General features: G+C 34.3%; 1 protein-coding gene across 1 annotated transcript in view; it reads left to right on the top strand.

The window, feature by feature from the left end:
* The window catches only part of LEMD3 (LEM domain containing 3), a 286239-nt gene that overhangs the window by 149448 nt on the left and 114680 nt on the right, over positions 1-22111 (top strand). The window contains 2 exon segments of the mRNA XM_074226213.1: positions 10953-11061; positions 12699-12776. Coding sequence (XP_074082314.1) covers positions 10953-11061; positions 12699-12776 — 187 coding nt within the window.

The raw sequence follows: 22111 nt of genomic DNA, 5'->3' as shown, positions 1-22111 counted from the left end.
TCATTGGGGAGATGATCACATGAGTAGAGAGAAGAGGAACTCTGTGAGAGTTGCATAATAGAATCAATAGTACTTGACCACTGATTAAATATATTTAGTATTAAATGCTTATATTTCTTTAAAATTATTCTATTGGTAACATAATTTATATTGATTAAATATATATTAGGTATTGGAAAGATATAGTCAATGGTCATTTCATTGGATTTGTTAGAGTACCAGTGTTTTTTTTTTTTTTAGGTTTTTGCAAGGCAAATGGGGTTAAGTGGCTTGCCCAAGGCCACACAGCTAGGTACTTATTAAGTGTCTGAGACTGGATTTGAACCCAGGTACTCCTGACTCCAGGGCCGGTGCTTTATCCACTGCACTACCTAGCTGCCCCTAGAGTACCAGTGTTAACTCAATCCTAGTATTAATTTCAGTGTGCTATAGGGCCTCCAACCAGTTCTCTAGAAGGCTATTCCTTCAGTCATAAGGAAGACTGAGAAATCGAGTATGACTAGATCAATGAAAATTCTTCACCGCTACTAGAAAAAGATCAGTTCATCAAAAACATAAAAAACTCTTTATTTGCATATAAAGCACAATATATTTTAATATCTCTGTTCATAAGGAAGTTGCATTTCTTTAATAAAAACCATTTACATATAAGTACCTGCATCTTCACTTCAGTTTATGGTGAAAAAAGGGGATGTCAATCCTTCAAGAGTGTTTAGACCTCAATCATTGAGGGACAAAATAAAATAGCTGAGAATTGGAATAGAAACAGAGAAGTGAATGAAAGTAAAGATTAAAAAAAATTGAAGGAAGAGGAGATGACATCAGTGGGGTAAAATCCTTCAACTCACTGTCTGATGGTTCTAGTTTCCACAATTTTTTAATAAAATGGAGTATTGGAAAAGGTGATCTCTAAAGACCTTTTTGTTTTAGAATTATGTTATTCAATGGAATATTGATTGGGTGATTTTGGAAGTCAAAAGAGCTGGTAAAATGGAATATAAAAATGGAGAATTTTCATAATGCTATCAAGGAGATTTACTTTAATTGCAGGTTTTTCAGTTTAGGTTTTCCATTGAATGCCCAAAGAATTATATTTAAGTTAAGAATTAGGCCAGATCAACACTGCACTGGGAGAAATGAAAAGTTTTTTAAATTTACTAAAAAAAAATAACAACTAGTAATTCAGACAATTGTGCTTCATTCATCCTTGACTATGTAGGTAATTGAGAAAAAAGTTTTTATATGTACCCCAAATTTCATTTGTCTGAATTTTAGTTAGCATTGCTGAAATGTGAGATGTACAAATTTAGAGCCATTTCCACTGCTAATATTAATATGTGTTATTTGTGCCTGATCTGTGGTAAATGCATCTAAGCTTGTATTAGTCTGATAAGCCACAATCGGACTTACTGAACCTTGACATCTTCCCCCACTCCGCATAGTGGTGTTATTTTGATCCTTTTAGAAAAGGAAGAACAACAACTTATTCTCTGATTTTAGTATTTTGTCAGTTTAGATCTAAATCTGATTTATATCATGATATAATTTTTTTTTAGATTTTTTTTCTCAAGGCAATGGGGTTAAGTGGCTTGCCCAAGGCCACACGGCTAGGTAATAAGTGTCTGAGGTCTATATCATGATATAATTTTGGAAGAATTTGAATCTGAATTTCCAGATAATACAAATCTCTTTTTCATTTCCAATACACTATATTTGTTTTAAATTTTAAATAAAACTCTGCATTTTAGGCTGTGGGATGGCTCCTTTACTTCCTTTTTGTGGGTGGTTACATGTCAACTCTCCTTTTGCAGTCCATGACTCCCCAGGGCCAAGAGGTATGGAAGAGAGTCCTATTGTTTGCAAGTCTTTTTGATTGTATATGAAATGTAGAATGGAAATGAGGTTGTCTGTTTTTAATTTTTTTCCCTTCTGTACATTCTATGATGTTCTACTGAAGACCCATACTAAAAAAAAATTAAAAACAGGCAACTCTAGCTTGTTCAAAAGTTTCATAAGCAATCACACAGATAAAATAACTTTCTCTTTCATTGTTACCTCTTGTTCACTGTAGTCCCTTACCAAAAGAAAAGAAAAAAGTACTTCTCATTATCTTGCTTTGCAAATTAGAAAGTCTTATTGTAATCAAAACTTCTTTGAATGTTATCCTAAATTTCACGTTTTGGAGGCTTAACAACACACATTAACTCAGAAATCATTTCTACCATAGTGCCTGAAATCAGATCTCAAAGAACAAGGTAGCCTTTATATTTTTGAGAATAAGAATAATAACAGATAACATTTATATATAGTAAAAGATTTGCTTTGATATATAAGGCTTGCAAAATATTTTCAAATATTTTCTTCTATCCTCCCAACACCCTTAGGAAGCATAGGTGGTGGTATTATCCCCATTTTACAGATGAGGAAACTGAGGCACACAGCAGTTAAATAACTTGCCTAAGCTAACTAGTACCTAAGGTTAGACTTGAAATCAGGTCTTTTGGACTCCCAGGTTCAACAACCTAGCCACTGTGGTACCTTGCTTTGTATGATTAAAGTTGCTACTGCAACTTTAATTAGTTTATCAAAGAATAAGATGTATTTGCTTACCTCCAAATAAAACTCAAATAATATGGTGGAGATTTTTAAGATTTAATTTTCCTTCTCTTTTATTTAGATGAATGATGACTGGTCAATGTGTTTCACATCATAGTGAACGTTACCAGTCTCTTAAGAAAACCATGAAGAAATGGGACATAGTGTAGCATCCTTACTTTGTAGAGAAGCACATTGAGTTACAGACAGGTGAACAAATTAGTGTGAGAGTTGGTACTAGAACCCACATAAACTGATTCCTAGTCCAAAGCTTCTTCATACAATCTCACAGTTGAGATTTTACCATTTAGATTCTTAGCCTGTGGTATTTGTATGCAGTAGGCTGTTAAAAGTATTTATTAAATGAATGAATGAACCTTATACATATACAAATTGGTTGTGGGAATAAATATATGCTTGGGTTAATAAAAGTGAACAGTCAAATATTTTGCCTCATCTTTCAATTTTTCCATTCACCCTTTACAAAATCAAATCTTATTTTTTATTGGATGATTTTTCAGATTTAACTCAAGGCAACCTATTCCCTCACCTCCTTGAATTTTGGTTACCTGGGAGTGGTAAACATGCCACAGAGACAGTTTTGGAGAAGGGTACTTTCTATTATGAGGGATTTATTTCAAACTCTCTTCCAACAAAGTGGAAGTGTCACTTCAGATCACCTGGATCTTCTTCAAATTCCCAATTGTTGTTGGTTTTAATCAATTGAGTCCAATATTTGAGGGTGTATACTAAATCCACACATTCTTCCTTTTACTTCTGCTCTTTAGAGAACTGTTCAAAGTACTATTCAATAATTCACATGAAATGATGCTTACCCTCAGTGGGAATTTGCAATTTATTTCCCCATTAGATTGTAAGTTCCCTGGGAGTGCAGACCCTTTTTGTCTCTTTTTCTCCCCAGAGTTTGGCACAGAACCAGATATATAGTACTTGTTAACTATTTAAAGGAAAAAATATATAAATGAGTCAGCTTGAAAATGGTTATTAAGCAGCATATAAATAAATGTAAAACAATACAGCACTCACTAAAGTGAATAACAGAGATCCCAAAATAAAAGAATGATTCAAGTAGAAGTGATTTTAATCAGGTAAGACTTCCTAATTTCAGGAAGGAGTTTAAAAAAAGAGGACTTTTTCAGCTGGAGAACTACTTTCCAATTTATTGATACAAAACATTAATTACAAAAATCAGAAGACCATTTTTGTTATGCAACTGTTGAGTATTAAAATATTTGATCTTTTTAAATTCAATATATTTAATATGGTCCATTCCCTTGATGTTAATTGGAACTTTTATACAAATCTTAATAGAATTGTCTTCTATAAAATCATAAAAGCTGTAAGAAGATTGGGAATGTCATGATTTTTAAAAATCAAGATTTAATTTTCTTAAGAATGAGAAAGAAAAAAATCACTACTTTGTATATATATATATATTGATATATGTATTTATTTTACAAATATACATATACATATATAGAGAGATAAAGAGATAGATAGATAAATAGATAGATATAATTAACACTTTTATTTTTGATTCCTGAGAATTTGGAACATATTTCCTTTGTAGTTTGTATAAGAGTACCACCCCCAAATTACACAAGTTTAAATGAAATTATATTTTTGGAAAATAATGGAAACCACAACCTTAGTATATCTTTTGTTACTGACTTTGAAGTCACTGCCATTGGCTATACATCATTACTTCAAGTATAATAAATAAGGCAAGGACTAATGAAAATGTTTAAGTTGAGTAAAAGCGTTGATAAGCTGAAGATTTATAAACCCACATTTAAGGGTACTGTAAAATAGTCATAAAAAAACTTTCATTGACTATTCACCTATATGGGCCTCCAAATTAATCTTTGAGGCCCACCAGTGATGGATTGAAACCTTGAGCTGGACAGAGCATTTGCCTTTTATGCCCGCCTCTATTTTTAGACTAAGAAAGTTCAGGTGTGATAAGATGTAGTTTGGGAACAGATATTCATTTTAGAGTGCTATCTTGATAATTAATAAACTTATTGATATTGGGAATTATAGTGGAAGTCATATCTTGTGCTTCTTAGCATTATAAAATCATTTATTATGCCATTAGTAAACTTAATTTAATTATCTTAAGGAAATGCTTAAATATTGGAATTATATATATTTCAAATTGAAAAGTTATTGCTAGCAAACTTTGGAGAAGATCTAGTCTTTTTCCCTGTCCTATTTCCTTGTTCAAAGCTCAGCCTTTGAAGGATATTACTGACCTTAATCAAAAATTTACCCCACCTATAGCCAAGGTAAATTCCTACTCATTGTGTTCCACTCAAGCAAGTATGGGTAGAAGTAAAATCCTTTGTCTATATAGCCAAGGCTAGAGGTGATCTGGGCATAGAGATAATCTCTTAGTCCAAGAGTGGCATGATGTCACTCTTTCAGCTCCTCTTTGGAGTGAGCCCAGTTTTCACTATAATATTCATTCTCTCATTAATTGTTAACAAATCAGAGTTAATCTCCACCCACAGAAACACTCATTCTTCCAAGGGCATATAAACTGTTAGCTTACCACCATCAAAAATTTGGCATTTGAGAGTGTCACTGACAGTTTTATTTAAAAAAATGCTAGCATGATTAATAAAATGATTAATTATATAGAAGCTCTCTAACTTTTAAAAAGTCACAATATGGAAGTAGAAGAAATAATACTGAGACTGAGAAGCATAGGTAATAGCTCTCAATTACTGATAAATGTGAAGGTGCTGTCTTTACCCCAAAAAGTCATTCATTTGGTGATTATTCATTTATTTCAGTGGTATTTATTGAGTTAATATTTAGTATTTACTTGGTGTTAGAAAAGAGCATTGGATTTGGAGGCAGAGATACCTATGCAAGCTTGGGTAGGCTTCCATACTTCTCTTCACCTCTCTTTCCTCAAGTTCCTTCTGGCTCTGGATCTATTTAGGATGTGCTAGACACTGAGAAATTGAATTGATATGATTTCTTTGGCAGGTAAAAGTTCCAGAAACAGAAATACTGAATTATCCAATTTAATGTGAATTTCCTTGTTCTCGTAGATCTGAACTGCTGTTTTTTTTCTTAAGCATTTAAAAAAAATCATGTTGTGTTCAAAGTTCTCAGTAAGAAGTATTGGAGCCTTAAATTTCATGGAAGCCAGAATATTGAAGTAAAAATATCTTGACATTTGAGGTCACATGACCATCTTAGGAATGTTTTTCCTGTATATATCTACCTCTGAGAGCAAACTGAGACTTGGGCATGCTTGTGCAAGCATTGAACTCTTCTCTGAGCCCCCCCCCCCAATCCCTCTCCCATTCTTGGAATTTTTGTAGTCTTTCTTGAATTACTGGAATGTTAAAAAAAACATCCTAGGTCACAGTATATATTTTACATTCCTTCATTCTAAAAATGGACTGGATTTGACTTTTACTTTCTCCTCTTTATTTAGATAGCACTAAGAAAGTTCAGGTATGACAAGATGCAGCTTGGAACAGATACTTTTTTCATTTTAATGTAATCAATGTGATCAATTAATAAACTAAAAATTGGAAATTACAATGGAAATCACATCTTAAACTTCTTAGACATAACATTAGAAAAATTTAATTTATTTTTCCATTAGCAAACAAAGATTACAGCAAAATAAAGAGGAGTCTGTTGTGTACATATATTATCTTAAGGAAATACTTAATTATTGGAATTATATATTTCATTGAAATAGAAGAAATAAGACTGAGAAGCACATTCAAAGTTAGACAATAGCTCTGTTTTACTTATGGATACAAAGATAAGAAGCTTTCAAAGATTTTCTGGACTATATGAAAATCTTATTTGAATCTCATTGCTGATTCAAAGCCTTAACCTTTGAAGGGGCTAATTCAGAGAAAATAATTGACAAGCTATTCTACTTTGGAAAAACTGATCATTCAGTGGGATGCTTGAGACCACCACTGATTTTCATTCCCGTTTTGATCTTAGTATTTTCATAACATTATTTAATATTGAAAACTGCTATGCATTTATGTTGGATAAGCAAGTTATTTATAGTGTATTTGTTCTCTACTCTGTCTTGCTTTAACAAGATGTGTAATTTTTAAAGATTAATTTTGAGAGTTTTGAGTAAGATTTATTAAAAGAAGTCTTTTACCACATTAAAATATGATTTAGCAAATATTTTAATGTAATCTGGCCAAGACTGTACTCTTCATAATTGTTTGGATTAAAAAGATAACTTTTTGCTGTAAAAATTGTGTATATTGACTTCTAATTAGACACACTGGGGCTTTGGGTTAATGTCAAATTCAGGTCCATGACATAGGGTCATCATAAAGGAGAAACTTCCTTATAAGAAGATCATTTTAGTTGGTGGTTTTTAAACTCTCTAGGAGACTCTCAATCAGATGCACTCTATGCCAAATTCATTGCAAAAGATATATATTATAGAACAAATTTTATATACATGTGCATAGCCACTTGTGGACTTCAAAGTACACAATTAATAAGAGAAAAACATTTTGGTATACTTGCAGGCTGATTTTTAAGGTCATAAATTAGATGCTGCTTCATTCCTTAATTCACTGCAAATGTTAAACTTTCCTGAATAATTGTAGATTTAGAGTGTCAAAGTTAAGATACTAAAAACAATGAGAGGAAGGGAACATACCCCATGAATGAATTGCTATGGGATTTTTAAAAGGAGATAACTTTTCCAGAATTAGTGAAGACTCTATGTAGTTTTTGACAAAATAGTAAGAAGTAATTCTAGCAAAAAACAACAATCAAAAACCCAACAACTCAGCAATAAACTGATCAAGTCAATGTTTGTGATGAATTTTTGTTAGTGAAAGTAGAAGTTTAACTTATTGAAGTTTGGTACTGCCCAGGAAGTTATTAATAATAAGATTTGCTTTAGAGAATTGATTAATATACAGTCACCTCGTTGAGTTGTCTGGTATAACAACAGGAAAATTATTTCTAATGTACACATACTTCTTTTCACTGCTAAATACACCTTAAAAGGTTTGTTACATTAGGAAACAGCATTACCAGAGAATAAAAACCTACAAAAAGTTGACAACTTTAAATAAGCAATAGAACTTCTTGGAGAACAGATCTTACTTACAGTTAGGAAACAATATTTATATTTAAGGTTGAAAAGCCAGGATGTAGGAAAATTTCACTAATTTGGAAGGTGACCTTTAAGTGCACCAAAACCAAATAATTTGTAGGCTATGACACAGGGCGCATTCCTACAAAATTTGTGTGAATGCTGCTTTAGTGGTTCTTGTAAGACAAACAAAGAAACCTGGAATGTAATCTTTATCCGCTCCCCAAAAAGATCGAGGCTAACAAAGGAGTACAGCAGTACATTCAAGAGCTTGCCATTAAAATGAGGGCTCTGTGGCACAGTTAATGAGATGGTTCATAGTGGAAAACAATCTGTTTTTAAGAATGTTTAGATCAAAAGTAATTTCTAATCTATGAAACAAAGTCGCTTCAATACCCTTCATTCGCTAGTAAAGCTTTTTATGTTTGCATTATTTACTTCAATCAGATGTTTTCAATTTTACCTTTTTTCTCTTAGAAATACTTGACATGGTTAGTCAATAGTGACCAACAGTATTATTCTTTTTCTAAAAAAAAGAAACATCTTTGCCTAAATGATTTGCAAGCATCTGTGCTTTAAGCTACTTTTTATGAACACTCCTTAGTAATGACTCAAGGTAAAAAAGCAGAAAAGCATCCAATGTTAGGAAATTGCAATCCAATACCATGTAATTTAAACCTGCAGTTGCTTCTCGTGTACTAAATGACATACAGATGGGTAGCTTGGTTCCCTCAACTTTGGGAACACAATTGGTCTTTTTATATGAATGAACATATATTAACAACAAAAATATTTTGGACAGAATCGTTTAATTGAATTGTACAAATTTTAATTACCTGAGCCATTAGAAAGGAGTAATTTTAAACAAGGCATTTTGTCATTTTAAATTTGAAAAATGAATTTCTTTGACAAAATGAACAAAGACAGAAAACATTTGATTAAAAAATATTAACGACCCTTTAGCTTATAGTAGTGAGTAGAGACTCACCTTTTCTTTAACAGTGTTCAGTAGGCTACAGAAAGTAATAATAGGCATTAAATTCAACTTGATGGATAGATTAATTCTGAGGTAGGGGAGGGAGGGAAAGAATATAGCCCTCTGTATTTGAGATAATTGAAACAGTTTGGAATACTGATAAAGACTTAAATATTTTGAGATTTAGTGATGTGAAGGACTCAACCAAAATGGCAGTAAAGATGGGCTTACTAAATTTGTCTATGGTTACTTACATTGGGTCCAATGGTGAGGCATGCTTAGGGAGGGTGCTGGATTCTTTTGGGATGTCAATGGAGGTCCAAATTTGTGAGCCTGCAGGGTACGTTCCAAAGTATGTATATCTAGTTTTTACTTAGTATTTTCTCCATTCATAAATGTGTATGTATGTGTATATATGTATATATATAACCCCTATATTAAGTATTTATACATTGAAGTAGTCCCTGTATTTTATTGCCTTGGATGTGGATGCTGTTGCTCTATTTATGCCATCATTGGGGTGGGAGTAGCTAATTTTTCACGAATTTTTTTCATTTGGCCCACATGCTATGAAATGGGATGCTTTGCAAAGCAAGAAACTAAACATTTTATGTTTTCTTTTTTTTCTTACTCATAGTCCTTTATATCACAAAAGAAATTGAGTGACATAATGATCAGGACACTTAAGCTAACTTTCAGTAACTTAAAAACAAAAATATACATTTTATTTTTACATTTTGGATCATCTGCAAGTCTCCGTTGTGATGGATGGCAAAGAAAAGCAATTTCATTGTCATGAGTAATCATTGTGCTGTATTGGAGTTATATTTCTTTTCAATCATATGTTTAGGTAAAATAAAATAAGATACAAAGAGATGATATAAAGAAGTATTGTTTGAAAATTTTATCACAGACTATATGAGTTGAAATAAAAGCTGCCATTTCAATTATGTCTGAATAAAATTACTTCAGTTTTCAAATGCACTTTAATCAAGGCAGTGTCTCTAGGTCAGGAGTTCTTAACTTTTTGTTGTGCCATCAATCTCTTCCCAGGATGATATTTTAAAATGTATAACATAAAAAAGGATTGCAAAGGAAACCAATTTTATTGAAATACAGTTATTAAATATTCTCAGTGAACTAAGAACCCTCTGTAGTCGCAAAAGGAAATAGTGGACTTCTGAAGAAATAGTGCCCTTCATCCTTCTTACTACTTGTTTCTCTCTTTTCCCCCCAACATTTTCTTTGGTTTCTTGAGATGCTGGATAATTAATTTTTAGTAGTAAGCAATTATTTAACACCTACTATGCATCAGTCACTATGCTAAGTGTTTTACAAATAGCTCTTTTTATCCTCACAACAACCATTTGAGATAGGTACTTAGAGGATCTTAGAAAATGACTTCTTGCATAGACTTTTGACAATTTTTCCTTGCTCTGTCCATTCAAGGAAAAATCTTACACATTTGTTTTTAAAGTCTGCATAACCTGGTAGTAAATGGAAAATGTATCTGTAGGCATAAAGAAAAATAAAACAATATGGGGTAGTTAAATTGCACATAGAAGAAATTTAATAATTTTTGATTTTAAGCCATACTGCAAGGTTGTAAAATTGCCGGTAAGCAGGTGGGAGGTTTAATTCACCAGGCAGCCATTGTACAATGGAAAGAATCCTGGCTGTCAAATCAGAGGACCTGGGTTTAAATCCTCTCTCCAATAGCTGTATATGACAGAGACATATCAGGCAAATCATAATTTCCCAATGTCCGATCAATAATCATGTGCCCAATCATTATCCTGTATATATATATATATATATATATATATATATATAGTATGTTAAAACATATTATATATATATATATATATATGTATATATGTAGATGTATGTGTGTGTGTGTGTGTGTGTGTATTAATGGGGTGGTCGTGGTGGGAGATGGAGAGGGGTGGTTGCTACCATCAAATGAATAGTTATCTCAGAAAGGGATGGTATCCCATCCAGTAGGCTTTGGTTGAAGCACTTTGTCCCTGCTCCGAAGGAATCACCTGGCTCCTTAGCAGCACTTTTTGAAAACTTGGACTTGCTGAAATAATCAAGTGCAGTTCAGTTCAGCCATTCTTGTGCATTAGGGACCAGTCTGGTCATTGACAAGTAAATGCAGAAGCTTTGCAGTGGCCGCCGGCCAAAGCAATTATTCAGGATTTAACCTAAAAAGGCTCCTTCTCCCATATCCTCTCTTTTTTCTAGGGTCATGTAGGGATAGAAAGAACTGTAAGGTGGTCTTTTCCCAGCAGGAACTGAGGAAGCGACTGACACCCCTGGAGTACCATGTCACTCAGGAGAAAGGAACTGAGAGGTGAGATGGCTGAACCTCCCCCACTGCCCCCCCCAACTCATTTCCTTGTCTTCCTTACCATTTTCAAGAATTTTACACATTTCTTAGCCTTTACACATTCATATCACTGAAAAGACAGAAATTATTCTGAAAAAGTCTGTGGGATGCTTTATTTATCCCCCCCCCCCTTCACCTTGGCTAATAAAGACTATAGCTTAATCCTACCCCCTCCCCCCGAAAGTTGCAGCATTTTTGTTAAAGGACTTGCCTTTCATTTACTATGAAATGTGTGTAAGTCAGAGTGATTTAGGTAGATGGGGGGGGGTGTTGGGGGATGGAGAGGGAAGAAAGCATCACATTAAGCCAAAGCATGAGGAACAACAGTCCTGCACCAGGATGATGAAATTTTGAAGGTGGCCATTGTAAGTATAGACATTTTGGCTGCAAAAAGAAAGTAGCATAATTTAGTTCCTTTCCACCCCGCTCCAATTTCTTTTTGAAGCACATGTGGAGAAAGTATTTATTGGCTCATTTGTGGTTGGAATGTCAAAAATTTTCAATAACTGCCCTCACATGGCTTTAGTCCTTGGAAATTCGCCCTACATCCTGAAAAAAAAAGAGTGTGCTCACTTTCAAGACTGTTTTTAGTGAATAAGGTCTCTCTCAGCTGATTCCAGCTCAAAGGTAAACTTGCCAAGGACTAACCATTTTGTTGTCTAATTTATACCATGGAGCTTGGCATGAGGCCCCAACTTACTTCTGATCCAGATTTATTAATGATGTAACTGCTTGTTTCCATTCAAGACCTGAAAGGGCTCTTTACCACACATGGGGTACTCGTTAATAGGCAACAACTCTCTTCCTGTCACAGCATATACTATTTACTGAATTGACCAAGTACTGACTCTCTGGCAAAGTCCATTCTACCACCCAAATTAGCTGGCAATGGACCTTGGTCTCAGTTTAGGCATTCTACCCAGATCATGGCTGTTGTGTACATGGCTCACAAATGATTTAATGCCCACAAACAACCAGAGATTAGGTCATTCTTAAAAATTCTGTTTATAAAAAAATTGGACCTCATAAAGAGGGTGAAAGTATAATAAAAACAAGCTGTAGCACACATAGACTTTTTGTTGGGCTAGCACAGCTGATTTGTATTAACTGAATGACCTCCTAGCCTTTAAGATTGTTAACTTAGAAAAATATTCCCTTAAAGCTGCAATATTCCTCCTCAGACCAAAAACTAAGAATAAGACTCCTCCAACTTGGAGTCTTGGCCTCAGCTTCATTTTCTGAGAGTTACTCCTGGAAGGGACACTTCAGAGTCTCCAAAAACTTACCTTTGGTTGAGTAAGACAATGTTCAATCTAGAGTATAGTCATAAAAATGACCATATTTTTTAAAAAGGAAAAGACTCTTTCTGTGAAATATTTAAGTAGAGAATTTGACTACAAACCTGATCCTAGTCCCTTCTGCAGAAATATTAAAATAAATTTGTGATATTCCAGTTTTTGTTATTGCTTACTTTCAATGAGTTGATCTTATGGATTTTGAAAATTTCACTAGGGAAAGTTGCTCCAAGATTCATAACATTATGAGAAAGATGTTAGCTAATTTGTCCTTCAAATGTTTTGTTTGTTTTTTTTGCTTCTCAGTGCCTTTGAAGGAAAATACACAAGTCATAAAGATCGTGGAATGTACAAATGTGTTGTTTGTGGGACTCCTTTATTCAAGTAAGTAAAAGTGTATCACTACAACTTTGAATAATGGGGATCTGCATGTGATTGTGCTAAATCCAATGACCTATAATCAGAGTGTGCAGTAACCTTGCATTATCTTAAGTGTAAACATTTTCCTTTTTAGAAAATAGAAATAAAAAAGAAAAATAATTTGGAATTTTGTGATCATAATAAAATTACTGTTTTCAATCAGCTGATTTTCAAAAGTTCATCACAGTACTAAACTATGGACTTCAAAGTAAGAATACAGGTTGGTATTTGCCCAAATTATGTAGAACCAGCTGTCTCCTCACCAAAGCTGAATGCTAAATTTTCAGTCTGAATGTTTATATCGTGGAAACTGGCAAGTGCTTTAAATTAGGGTTTGATTTATTTTTTCTTAATTGTCTAGACTTAAGAACGTGATGGTGGAAATAATAATACAGGTTAAACTGAAAAGTTATTGTGTATACTTCTCTTTGAGAAATGGATGTTTGTTACCAGCAAACCTCTAGATATGTGTACTAAATATATCTATTTTTCAAATCACAATAGCACAGTTAGGTGGATTTGTAGATTATTGAACAACTAAACCTAAGAATGTTGATTTATGAATTAATCAACCTAGTGGAAATGCTTTGGGCCATGACTTAGTCTCTCTTCTCATCTCTCCCCTGTTAAAGATTTGTATCACCTTAACAGATGAAGACATGGATAGCATACTGATCAAATTTGCAGATGACACGTAGTAAGGAGGGTTTTATTGGATAAATGAAACTTATATCTGAGAGAATTTTGACAGTTTGAAAATATAAACTGAATATAGCAAGATTAAACTTAAGAGGGACAGATGTAATATCTTGTTTTTAGATTAAGGGGAAAAATACAGAGAAGGGCAGAACAAGGAAGATAAGGTAGGTGGTTGAGTTGACTTCAAGTTTAGTATGAAGCAATGGTGTGATGTTACTTTAAATCCCATTAATAGAAGTTGCAGATCCAAAACATGAGAGAAGATAGTTCCACTGATCACTCTGGTTGTACCATATTGTTGAATTCAGTTTTGATGATCACATTTTAAGAAGCATATTGAAGAGACCCAATGACATTTAATAAGAGAGAGGGAGAACGGAATAGTGAGAGACTCAAAACTATTATTATATAATGACTAGATAAGGGAACTGGGGATGTTTAGTTTGAAAAGGACAGAATTGTGGAGAGATTTGAAAACTATCTTCAAATGTTTAGAGAACTAGAGGGATTAGATTTGTTTTTGTGGAGCTCCAAAATATAAGTTGCATAAATGGATAGAATTTACAGAAAGGGAAGTTTAAGTTTTATTATATAAAGAAGAATTTTATAATAATTAGGGATGTATTAAAGAAAAATGATATACCTAGGGTTCTGTATTTAGAGCTAGAAGGGACCTTGAAGGCCATCTGATTCAGCTCATTCATTTTACAGAAGATGAAACTGTAATCTATGGAAGATAAATGTTTTGTCTAAGGTCATACAGATGGAAAACATCACTATTCGGGACACGAATAGTGTCTAAATGAGAAAGTTAGCTCCTTACCTAATGAAACATTAATTATCCATCTCTTAAATTATTCATGAAGAGACTCTGTAACTGTTAAATAATATTGTGGATCAAATGCTTTTGAAGAGAAGATGACTTTGGGCAGCTAGGTGGCGCAGTGGATAGAGCACCAACCCTGGAGTCAGGAGTACTTGAGTTCAAATCCAGCCTCAGATACTTAATAATTACCTAGCTTTGTGGTCTTGGGCAAGCCACTTAACCCCATTGCCTTGCAAAAAAATTATCAAAGTTGAAGAAATATACTTCAAATCTCAAAAATCAATTCAGGAAGCACTTTTTTTTCTGCTGAGCAGGTTTTAAGAAAGATAAAAATATTGCTCTAAATTATTTTCACTTAGAGATTTTTGAAGTACTTTGGTACTCAAGTAATGCTATGATCTTAATATGGCTATTCCTTTTCATGATGCCAATTTCAATTCATATATATATAATATATATATATATAATATATATGTATTTATTTATGTTGTGTGACTTTTTTATTTTAATGACCAGATATGATGGTCTTTTCTCAAACCTTATTTTTCTTGACTTTTCTGTTGCATTTGACAACTGTTAACAGCTCTTTCCTCATGGATACCCTCTTGTCTTGTTCTTCTCCCAAGTGTTTGCTTCCTCTCAATTTCCTTTGCTGGTTCATCATCAGTGTCAGGGTCTATAACTGTGGATGTTTCACAAGGTTCTGACCTTACCCCTCTTGTTTTCTACCTCAAAAATGCTTTCTTGATCATTTCAGTAGTTATATATTTAGATCACTCCCAGTTCTATATATATATCCAGGCCCAATCTCTCCCTTAAGCTTCAATGCCTTATTACTAACTACCTGTCACACATTTAAAATTGAATGACCTACAGACTCTTAAACTCAACATATCTAAAACTAAATTTGTTTTCTTCTCCTAAAACTTTCACTTTTTCTGAATTTCCCTATTTCTGCTATATTTTTAGTCTCTCACAATGTAACTTTGACATCATCCTGGACTCCTCGTTCTCATTACATATCTATTCAATTAGTGACCAAATCTTGTCATTTCTACCTTCCTAGTATCTCTCAGATCTGATTCTTTCTCTTTACTCACACAGCTACCACCTTAGTCCAGGCTTTCATCACTTCTCATCTAGGTTATTAAAATAGCTTTCTAATTAATGTTCCTGACTTTTCCCATCACTCCAGGCCATCCTACACCTTGCTTCCAAGAAGTTCTCCTTAAGTACATATCTGACCATGTGACTCCAATACTCAACCAATTCAAGTGACTTCCTGTTATTTCTACAAATTAGAAACTATTCTGTTTAGTTCTTTTAAAATTTTTTTTTATTTATTTAAGGTAATGGGGGTTTTGACTTGCTCGGGGTCACAGAGCTAGGCAATTATTAAGGGTCTGAGATTAGATTTGAACTCGGGTCCTTCTGACTCCAGGGCTTGTGTTCTATCTACTGAGCCACCTAGGTGCCCCCATTCTGTTTAGTTCTTAAAGCTCTATGTAACTGGTTGTAGTCCATCTTGCCAGATTTATCAACCATTGCTCTCCATCCTGTTTTTATAATCCAGCAAAGATTTCCTCTCTTCCTCATAAGTACTGCGTCTTTCATTTTTTTGTTCCTTTTTCATTGACAATTTTCCATGTATCCTTGCCTCCGCATCTTAGAGTCTCCTTTTTCCTTTAGATAACAGTTCAGGCATCATCATTTTTTTTGCTTTTGTTTTTTTTTTTATTTTGCAAGGTAATGGGGTTAAGTGATTTGCCCAAGGTCACACAGCTAAGTAATTATTAAGTGTCTGAGGCCGATTTGAACTCAGGTACTCCTGACTCCAAGGCCAGTACTCTATCCACTGTACCACCTAGCTGCCCTGTGCACCATCATTTTCAAGAAATCTTTCCCTGATTCCTCTAATTAGACTGCCCTTGTATTTAATTGCTTTGTATATAGCTGTATTATTCATTTTATATTTGTTTTATGTTCATATATATTTAAATATCTAGTTGCTATCTTCTCCCTTACAAGGTAAGCACTTTTTGAATAGGACTTTGTGTTCTTTGTATTTGCATTTCAAATCCCTGGTGAACTTAGGTACTTAATAAATCCTCCCTTGGTCTTCTTTGTCTTCCTAGAAATCCTCCATAAGAGTTCATCAAATCTTCTGGGATTTTTCTTCAGTATCTCTTGAGATTTCAGGGCTATATAATACATACTGGCCCAGAAGTGTCAAACATAGTTTGTGGGCAACAGTAAGACTTTCTAAGTCATTATATGACTCACTGAGACCCCTATATGTGGTTAGTCCCTTCCATCATTCCACTCCAACCCATCCAGTTTGCACTGTGGTAGAGCACTAACCATGGATTCAGGAAGATAGGAGTCCCAATCTAGTCTCAGACACTTGACACTTAGTAACTGTGCGACTTTGGGCAAGTCATTTAACCCTAATTGTCTCAAATCCAGGGCCATCCCCAGTTGTCCTGATTAATATCTGGTCACTGGACCCAGATGGTCTGGGAAGCAAAAGTGAGGTAGCACCTCTCCCCACTCAAATTCAATTCATGTATTTGTCATGGTATCACCTCCCTGAAATCATGGTCTTCTTAGAGAATGAAGGACAATCATCATCAATCCAGTTTTGACACTATTCTGAACAATAGGAGTTCTTCATCCTTTTAACTTTTCTTGTGTGGATAGTTAGATTGAACTCTTGAATGATTGTGAATCTCATTTAGGAGGTTATACGGATTTCTGGATCTTGATGAAATCAATTCAAACAGGAATATTTGGAGGATCTAATTACATAAAGGAAATCTCTTCCCTTTGAAATTTGTGTTGGATATCCTCTATCACAATGGCAAATCTCCTTGATGAACATTGTTTAAGTGTTCCCCAGATTCAAAACTCATGATTTTATAATCAAAGGGTTATCTCTGATGAATGAGAAAATGATATTTTTTCCATGTAAAATATTATTAAAATATCCCTATATTTGTTTTTTTCTTTCATATTATGGACATTTCCCCTATTTTTCAAAAAATTAATCCAAATTAGTTCCCTGAAAGAGAATTATAAAACTACAAAGACTCTTTTAGCCATGAAATTTATTAAATATAAATGTTGGTTGAGAATCTGTTCTGAATTTTTGTATATTTATTCTTCATGTTAAAAAATCAACCCTTCAAATTGTCACCCTTTTTCTCTCAGAAAACACACATCTTTACATTTCAACACCTTTGGTTTGTGTCATAATAGTTGATGTAACACTTAGGATAGTTGCTGAGCCATGTTAAACTTGTTAATATCCCAAATGGTAAAAATTGGCAACATCCCCGTTGCTTTTAGGTTACGATTCTCCATCTCTTTCCCTATCATGTGACTTTGCTGACTTGTGGAGCTAAGGAAGACTTACTGTTTTAAATAAAAAACAGAGCCACTATAAGTGAAGGATTTATCCCATGTGAGATTTTTGAGTCAGAAATCCTCAAAGTGAGACCCTTATTCAAACATAGGTAATGATGGGAATCAGATTTCACATGCGTTGTTGATATGGAGTCTCTTTTAGCATTGTTCTGGAAAAAATTTTTTTCCCTATTTTCTCTGAGATTTCAAGAGGCAGTTTTTTTCTTTGTTCTGGGTTTTTATTCCTATTGCTTACTTCTCTTCACTTGTTTTCTTGATTATTTGGGGAACAGCAGACGGATAAAGAGGAAAGAAATCCTTTGCTTTATCTTGCTTTGTAGAGAACAACAAAGCTCATTGGTTGGGTGGGTGGATTAGTAGAATCACCATTAGTGGCCCTCTCCAGGGAGGTAGCTTCATGTTTTGAACACAATGTATTCCTAACAACTGAAGCTGTGTGTGTGTGTGTGTGTGTGTAGGGGAAAAAAGACAGGAATGAGGAAAGAAGGTGAAGGAAGAAAGGGCTGGCTTTTGAGAAGAATTGTATCAGATCTTGAGGAAGAAGACAGAAAAATAGAGTAATAAGGAAGTTTGGATGAACCAAACCATTATAGATATTAGAAATATTTTATATAGGCCATGGTTTTGTTCTCTCATTCATGCTCCTGGTTTTGGAAAGGAAGGTACCAAAACTAAAAATTTCTTCTATTCGCTTTTTTTTTTTTAACACAAATGTAACATAACACAGAAAGGACCATTCAGTTGCTCTTGAGTCACTCTCAAAATTAGTACTCTATCTTAAATACATTTCCCCCATGAACAATTGTCACTTTTTTGCTGCTTTCCAGGCACAAGAACCTTATTCAGAGACTTCTTATAAACTAAATGTGTAATTTATTTCATGGTTCATATTTTTTATGTGCAAGAATTTTACTAAGCTAGTTTAGAAATAATGAGAATTATATATATATATATATATAATATATACATGTGCGTGCATATATAGCTATGTATATATGTGTATATATATATATATATAAATTTATTCTAGTATTTTAATTTTGTTAACCTGTTAGTAAAGAAGCACTTTCTATTACTTTTAAATCTTAAAATTTCAAGAAATTTATTGCTGATGAAAACAGATAGATTGAGGGCACTTCACCAGAATTCAATTAAATTTAATTAGATTCTGTTGATCATAGCACTATGGATCATCTCCTATATGTGTATACTTGACACTGTATTGAAGCTATGGGAGCTTAAATGTTATGTATCTGTGGCCTCAAAGATTTGATCTCATTGGACAAATAAACTAGGTACAATAATATAATCACAAAGAATAAAAATAAGTGCATATTTGTGTGACAATGTGTGTCTTCTAAACTTTTGCTTTCCTCCCCATCTCCCTCTCCAGTTCTATTTAGAAAGCTGTCAGAAGGTTATCTGAAATAGGATTTGGCATAGGATAGCATACTTGAGGCAGATTTCCCAGAAGAGATTGAACTGAATTTTGAATAATGGAACAGTTAGGACAAATGAAAGGATGGGACCAGGGAGAAGTACAGATAACAATATGATCTAATGGAAAGGATACTGGATTCAGACTCAGAAAGCCTAGCTTCAAATCCTGGCTCTTAATTAACACACATTACTTGCGTGGTTTTGGGAAAGAATCTTAATCTTTCTTGGTTCCAGTTTCCTCATGTATAAAATGAAGGTGTTGGGATGAATGATGTCAAAGGTCTTTTCCACCCCTAAATCTTACAGTGCTATGGATAAGCATCATTTGGATAAAGACAAGAATTCAAACAATCCACTTCCTCATCTCTGACAAAGATCTTCCATTGTAATGGGGGTATCATCATGCACACAAGAGTGTATATAGAAGAGCACATCAACAAGCATTTCTGAAGTCCTTACTATGTGTTGGGTGCTCTGTAAATACAAGCAGAAAGACAATTCCTGACCTCTAGGAACATACATATATATATATATATATATAATTAGGTTTTTGCAAGGCAAATAGGATTAAGTGGCTTGCCCAAGGCCACACAGCCAGGTAATGATTAAGTATCTGAGGCTGGATTTGAACTCAGGTACTCCTGACTCCAGGGCTGGTGCTCTATCCACTGTGCCACCTCGCCATCCCGGAACTTGTATTCTAATGTTTAAGGGGATATAGGAAAAAAGGGAGGGTAGCAAAGATACTTGGGATAAGAGTGCTGGAGGGAAAGTCTGGTGAATCAACAATGCAACCTGGGAAGGAAAGAAAGTATGGTTGACTTGGACCTCCTTAAAGTGAATGGTTCTGGGAGAAATCAAACAATGAGGGGAGGAAAGAAATTTCTAATGTGAGTAGTCCAGGAGTGGAATCAGTTTCTAGTGGGATTCAAAATGAATACAGGTAGTTTGGGGTTTTTTTAAGGATTGAGAATACTAGTGGCTCCATTTTAAAAGGTGGTTCATGAGCTGAGTTTTGAAGGAAACCAAATGTTCTGAGATATGGAAGAAGAGAGAGGGAACATGGAAAAGTTTGGAAAGGGAAGGTGGGATGTATGTAGAAGTGCCAGGTCATTAGGGATGGATATCAGAGTCATGTATAGGGAAGATCAGAAAGGTAGGAATTTCTTCTTCTTCTATATTATGTTTTTTCCTTCATTCACTTTGTTCTAACTGTGCATGGGGACCTGAGGAATTAGGACCTGCAGTGGGAAATGGGTTTAAGTGCTTTAGTTTCCTTAAATAGGATGGAAGCTATAATCTCTTGGTCTGACTAGCAAAGTTAGTCAGATAGAAGAGAGCAGTAACAACATAGAGGCAGCCCTGGATTTAGACTAAAATTTCAAACCCTGTCTCTGCCACTGTGTCATGTTGGAAAATTACTTAACAAACCTCCTTTGCTGTAACTTTGCTCATCTCTAAAATGAAGGGAAAAGATCTCAAGGTCGAGTAGCATAGACAATATATACATATACATACATATATATATATATACATATATATATATATATATATATGGTACAAACAAGAGATATAGAGGATAAAACAGTTAGTAACAAAGGGAAGGCAATTAGCATTAAGGAGGATTGGGAGAGGCTTTTTGTAGAAGAGATTTAGCTGGGACTTAAAGCCAAAGAATCCAGGATGTGAAAATAAAGAAGGAAAGAATTCTAGCCCTGAGAGACCATCAGGCTAGAGATGAGGATTGTCTTGTGCAAGGAATGGCAAGAAGAGCAGTGTCTTTGGACCACAGAGTATGTAGAAGAGAGTAAAACCTGGAAAGGCATATTATGAAGGGCTTTAAAAGCCATACACAGCATTTGACAAAATTCGTCCTGGAACAACTGAAGTTTATTGGACAGAGGAGAAGGTCAGCTTGACAGCTGAGTAGAATGTGGACTGGAGTGGGGAGGGGAGAGTGGAGTCAGGGATGCCAATTAGCAGTAGTTCAATAGCTCAGCTATGAAGTGAAGAGGACCTGAACCAGAGTAGTGACAACATCAGAGTACATATGGCCATATACCAGAGATGTTATGAAGATAGAATAGAGAGAACTAAGCAACTGATTGAATGAGAGTGAGGAGTCAATTATGATCCTGGGTGATTGAGAGGATGGTGATTTAGGATTAGAGTTTATAACATTCCAGCTAATTTCTCTAGAAATTTTCTTTTTTTACTACATAAAGATTTCTCCTGCTAGTTTCTATTGTCCTTTAAATTTATCAAATGCAAATCTGTTTTTTACATTTGGTTATATTTTTTGAAACATGAAGAGAGAGACATGTACATACACACAGACAATCAGACAGAAAGACAGAGACAGAGAGGAAGCAACAAATGTCAGACAAGTTAAACCATCATTACCCTCTTACCCACCATCTCCCCTCAGATCCTGGAAGACATTTAAGTGTTCTAGAACCAAGAACCTTTGGAATAGAAATACTTCCAGCCCAGTGCTTATAGACAAACCTGGAAGTAACCCCAGTGAAGATATAGCCTGTGGGTACTACAGTTAGTTATTGAACATCCAGAGAAGAAAATTCTTGCTAAAACCACCATCTTGTCATTTTATCAAGGGAAAAATGTCAAAAGAGGAATTAGCATCTACTTTAGAGTTACAACATAAGGCTCTGACTTTGGCTGAGATCTTCCATTTGTTGTCTCCACACACTGATTGGAATGTGAACTCCTTGAGGGCAGAGACAATGGTCTTGACTCTTCTATTTATATCCCTAGCATTAGAACAGTATTTTGCACATAGTAAACACTTAGTAAATATTTCATTCATTCATCTCTCTTACCTTGTTCCATTGAGCTGTTCTTCTAAATTTTTCTACTGTCATATGCTTTTGATAACTACTTTATAGAA

This window comes from Macrotis lagotis, chromosome 2 (assembly GCF_037893015.1).
Source record: "Macrotis lagotis isolate mMagLag1 chromosome 2, bilby.v1.9.chrom.fasta, whole genome shotgun sequence".
Lineage (NCBI taxonomy): Eukaryota > Metazoa > Chordata > Mammalia > Peramelemorphia > Peramelidae > Macrotis > Macrotis lagotis.
This window is presented reverse-complemented; position numbering and strand designations above follow the sequence as displayed.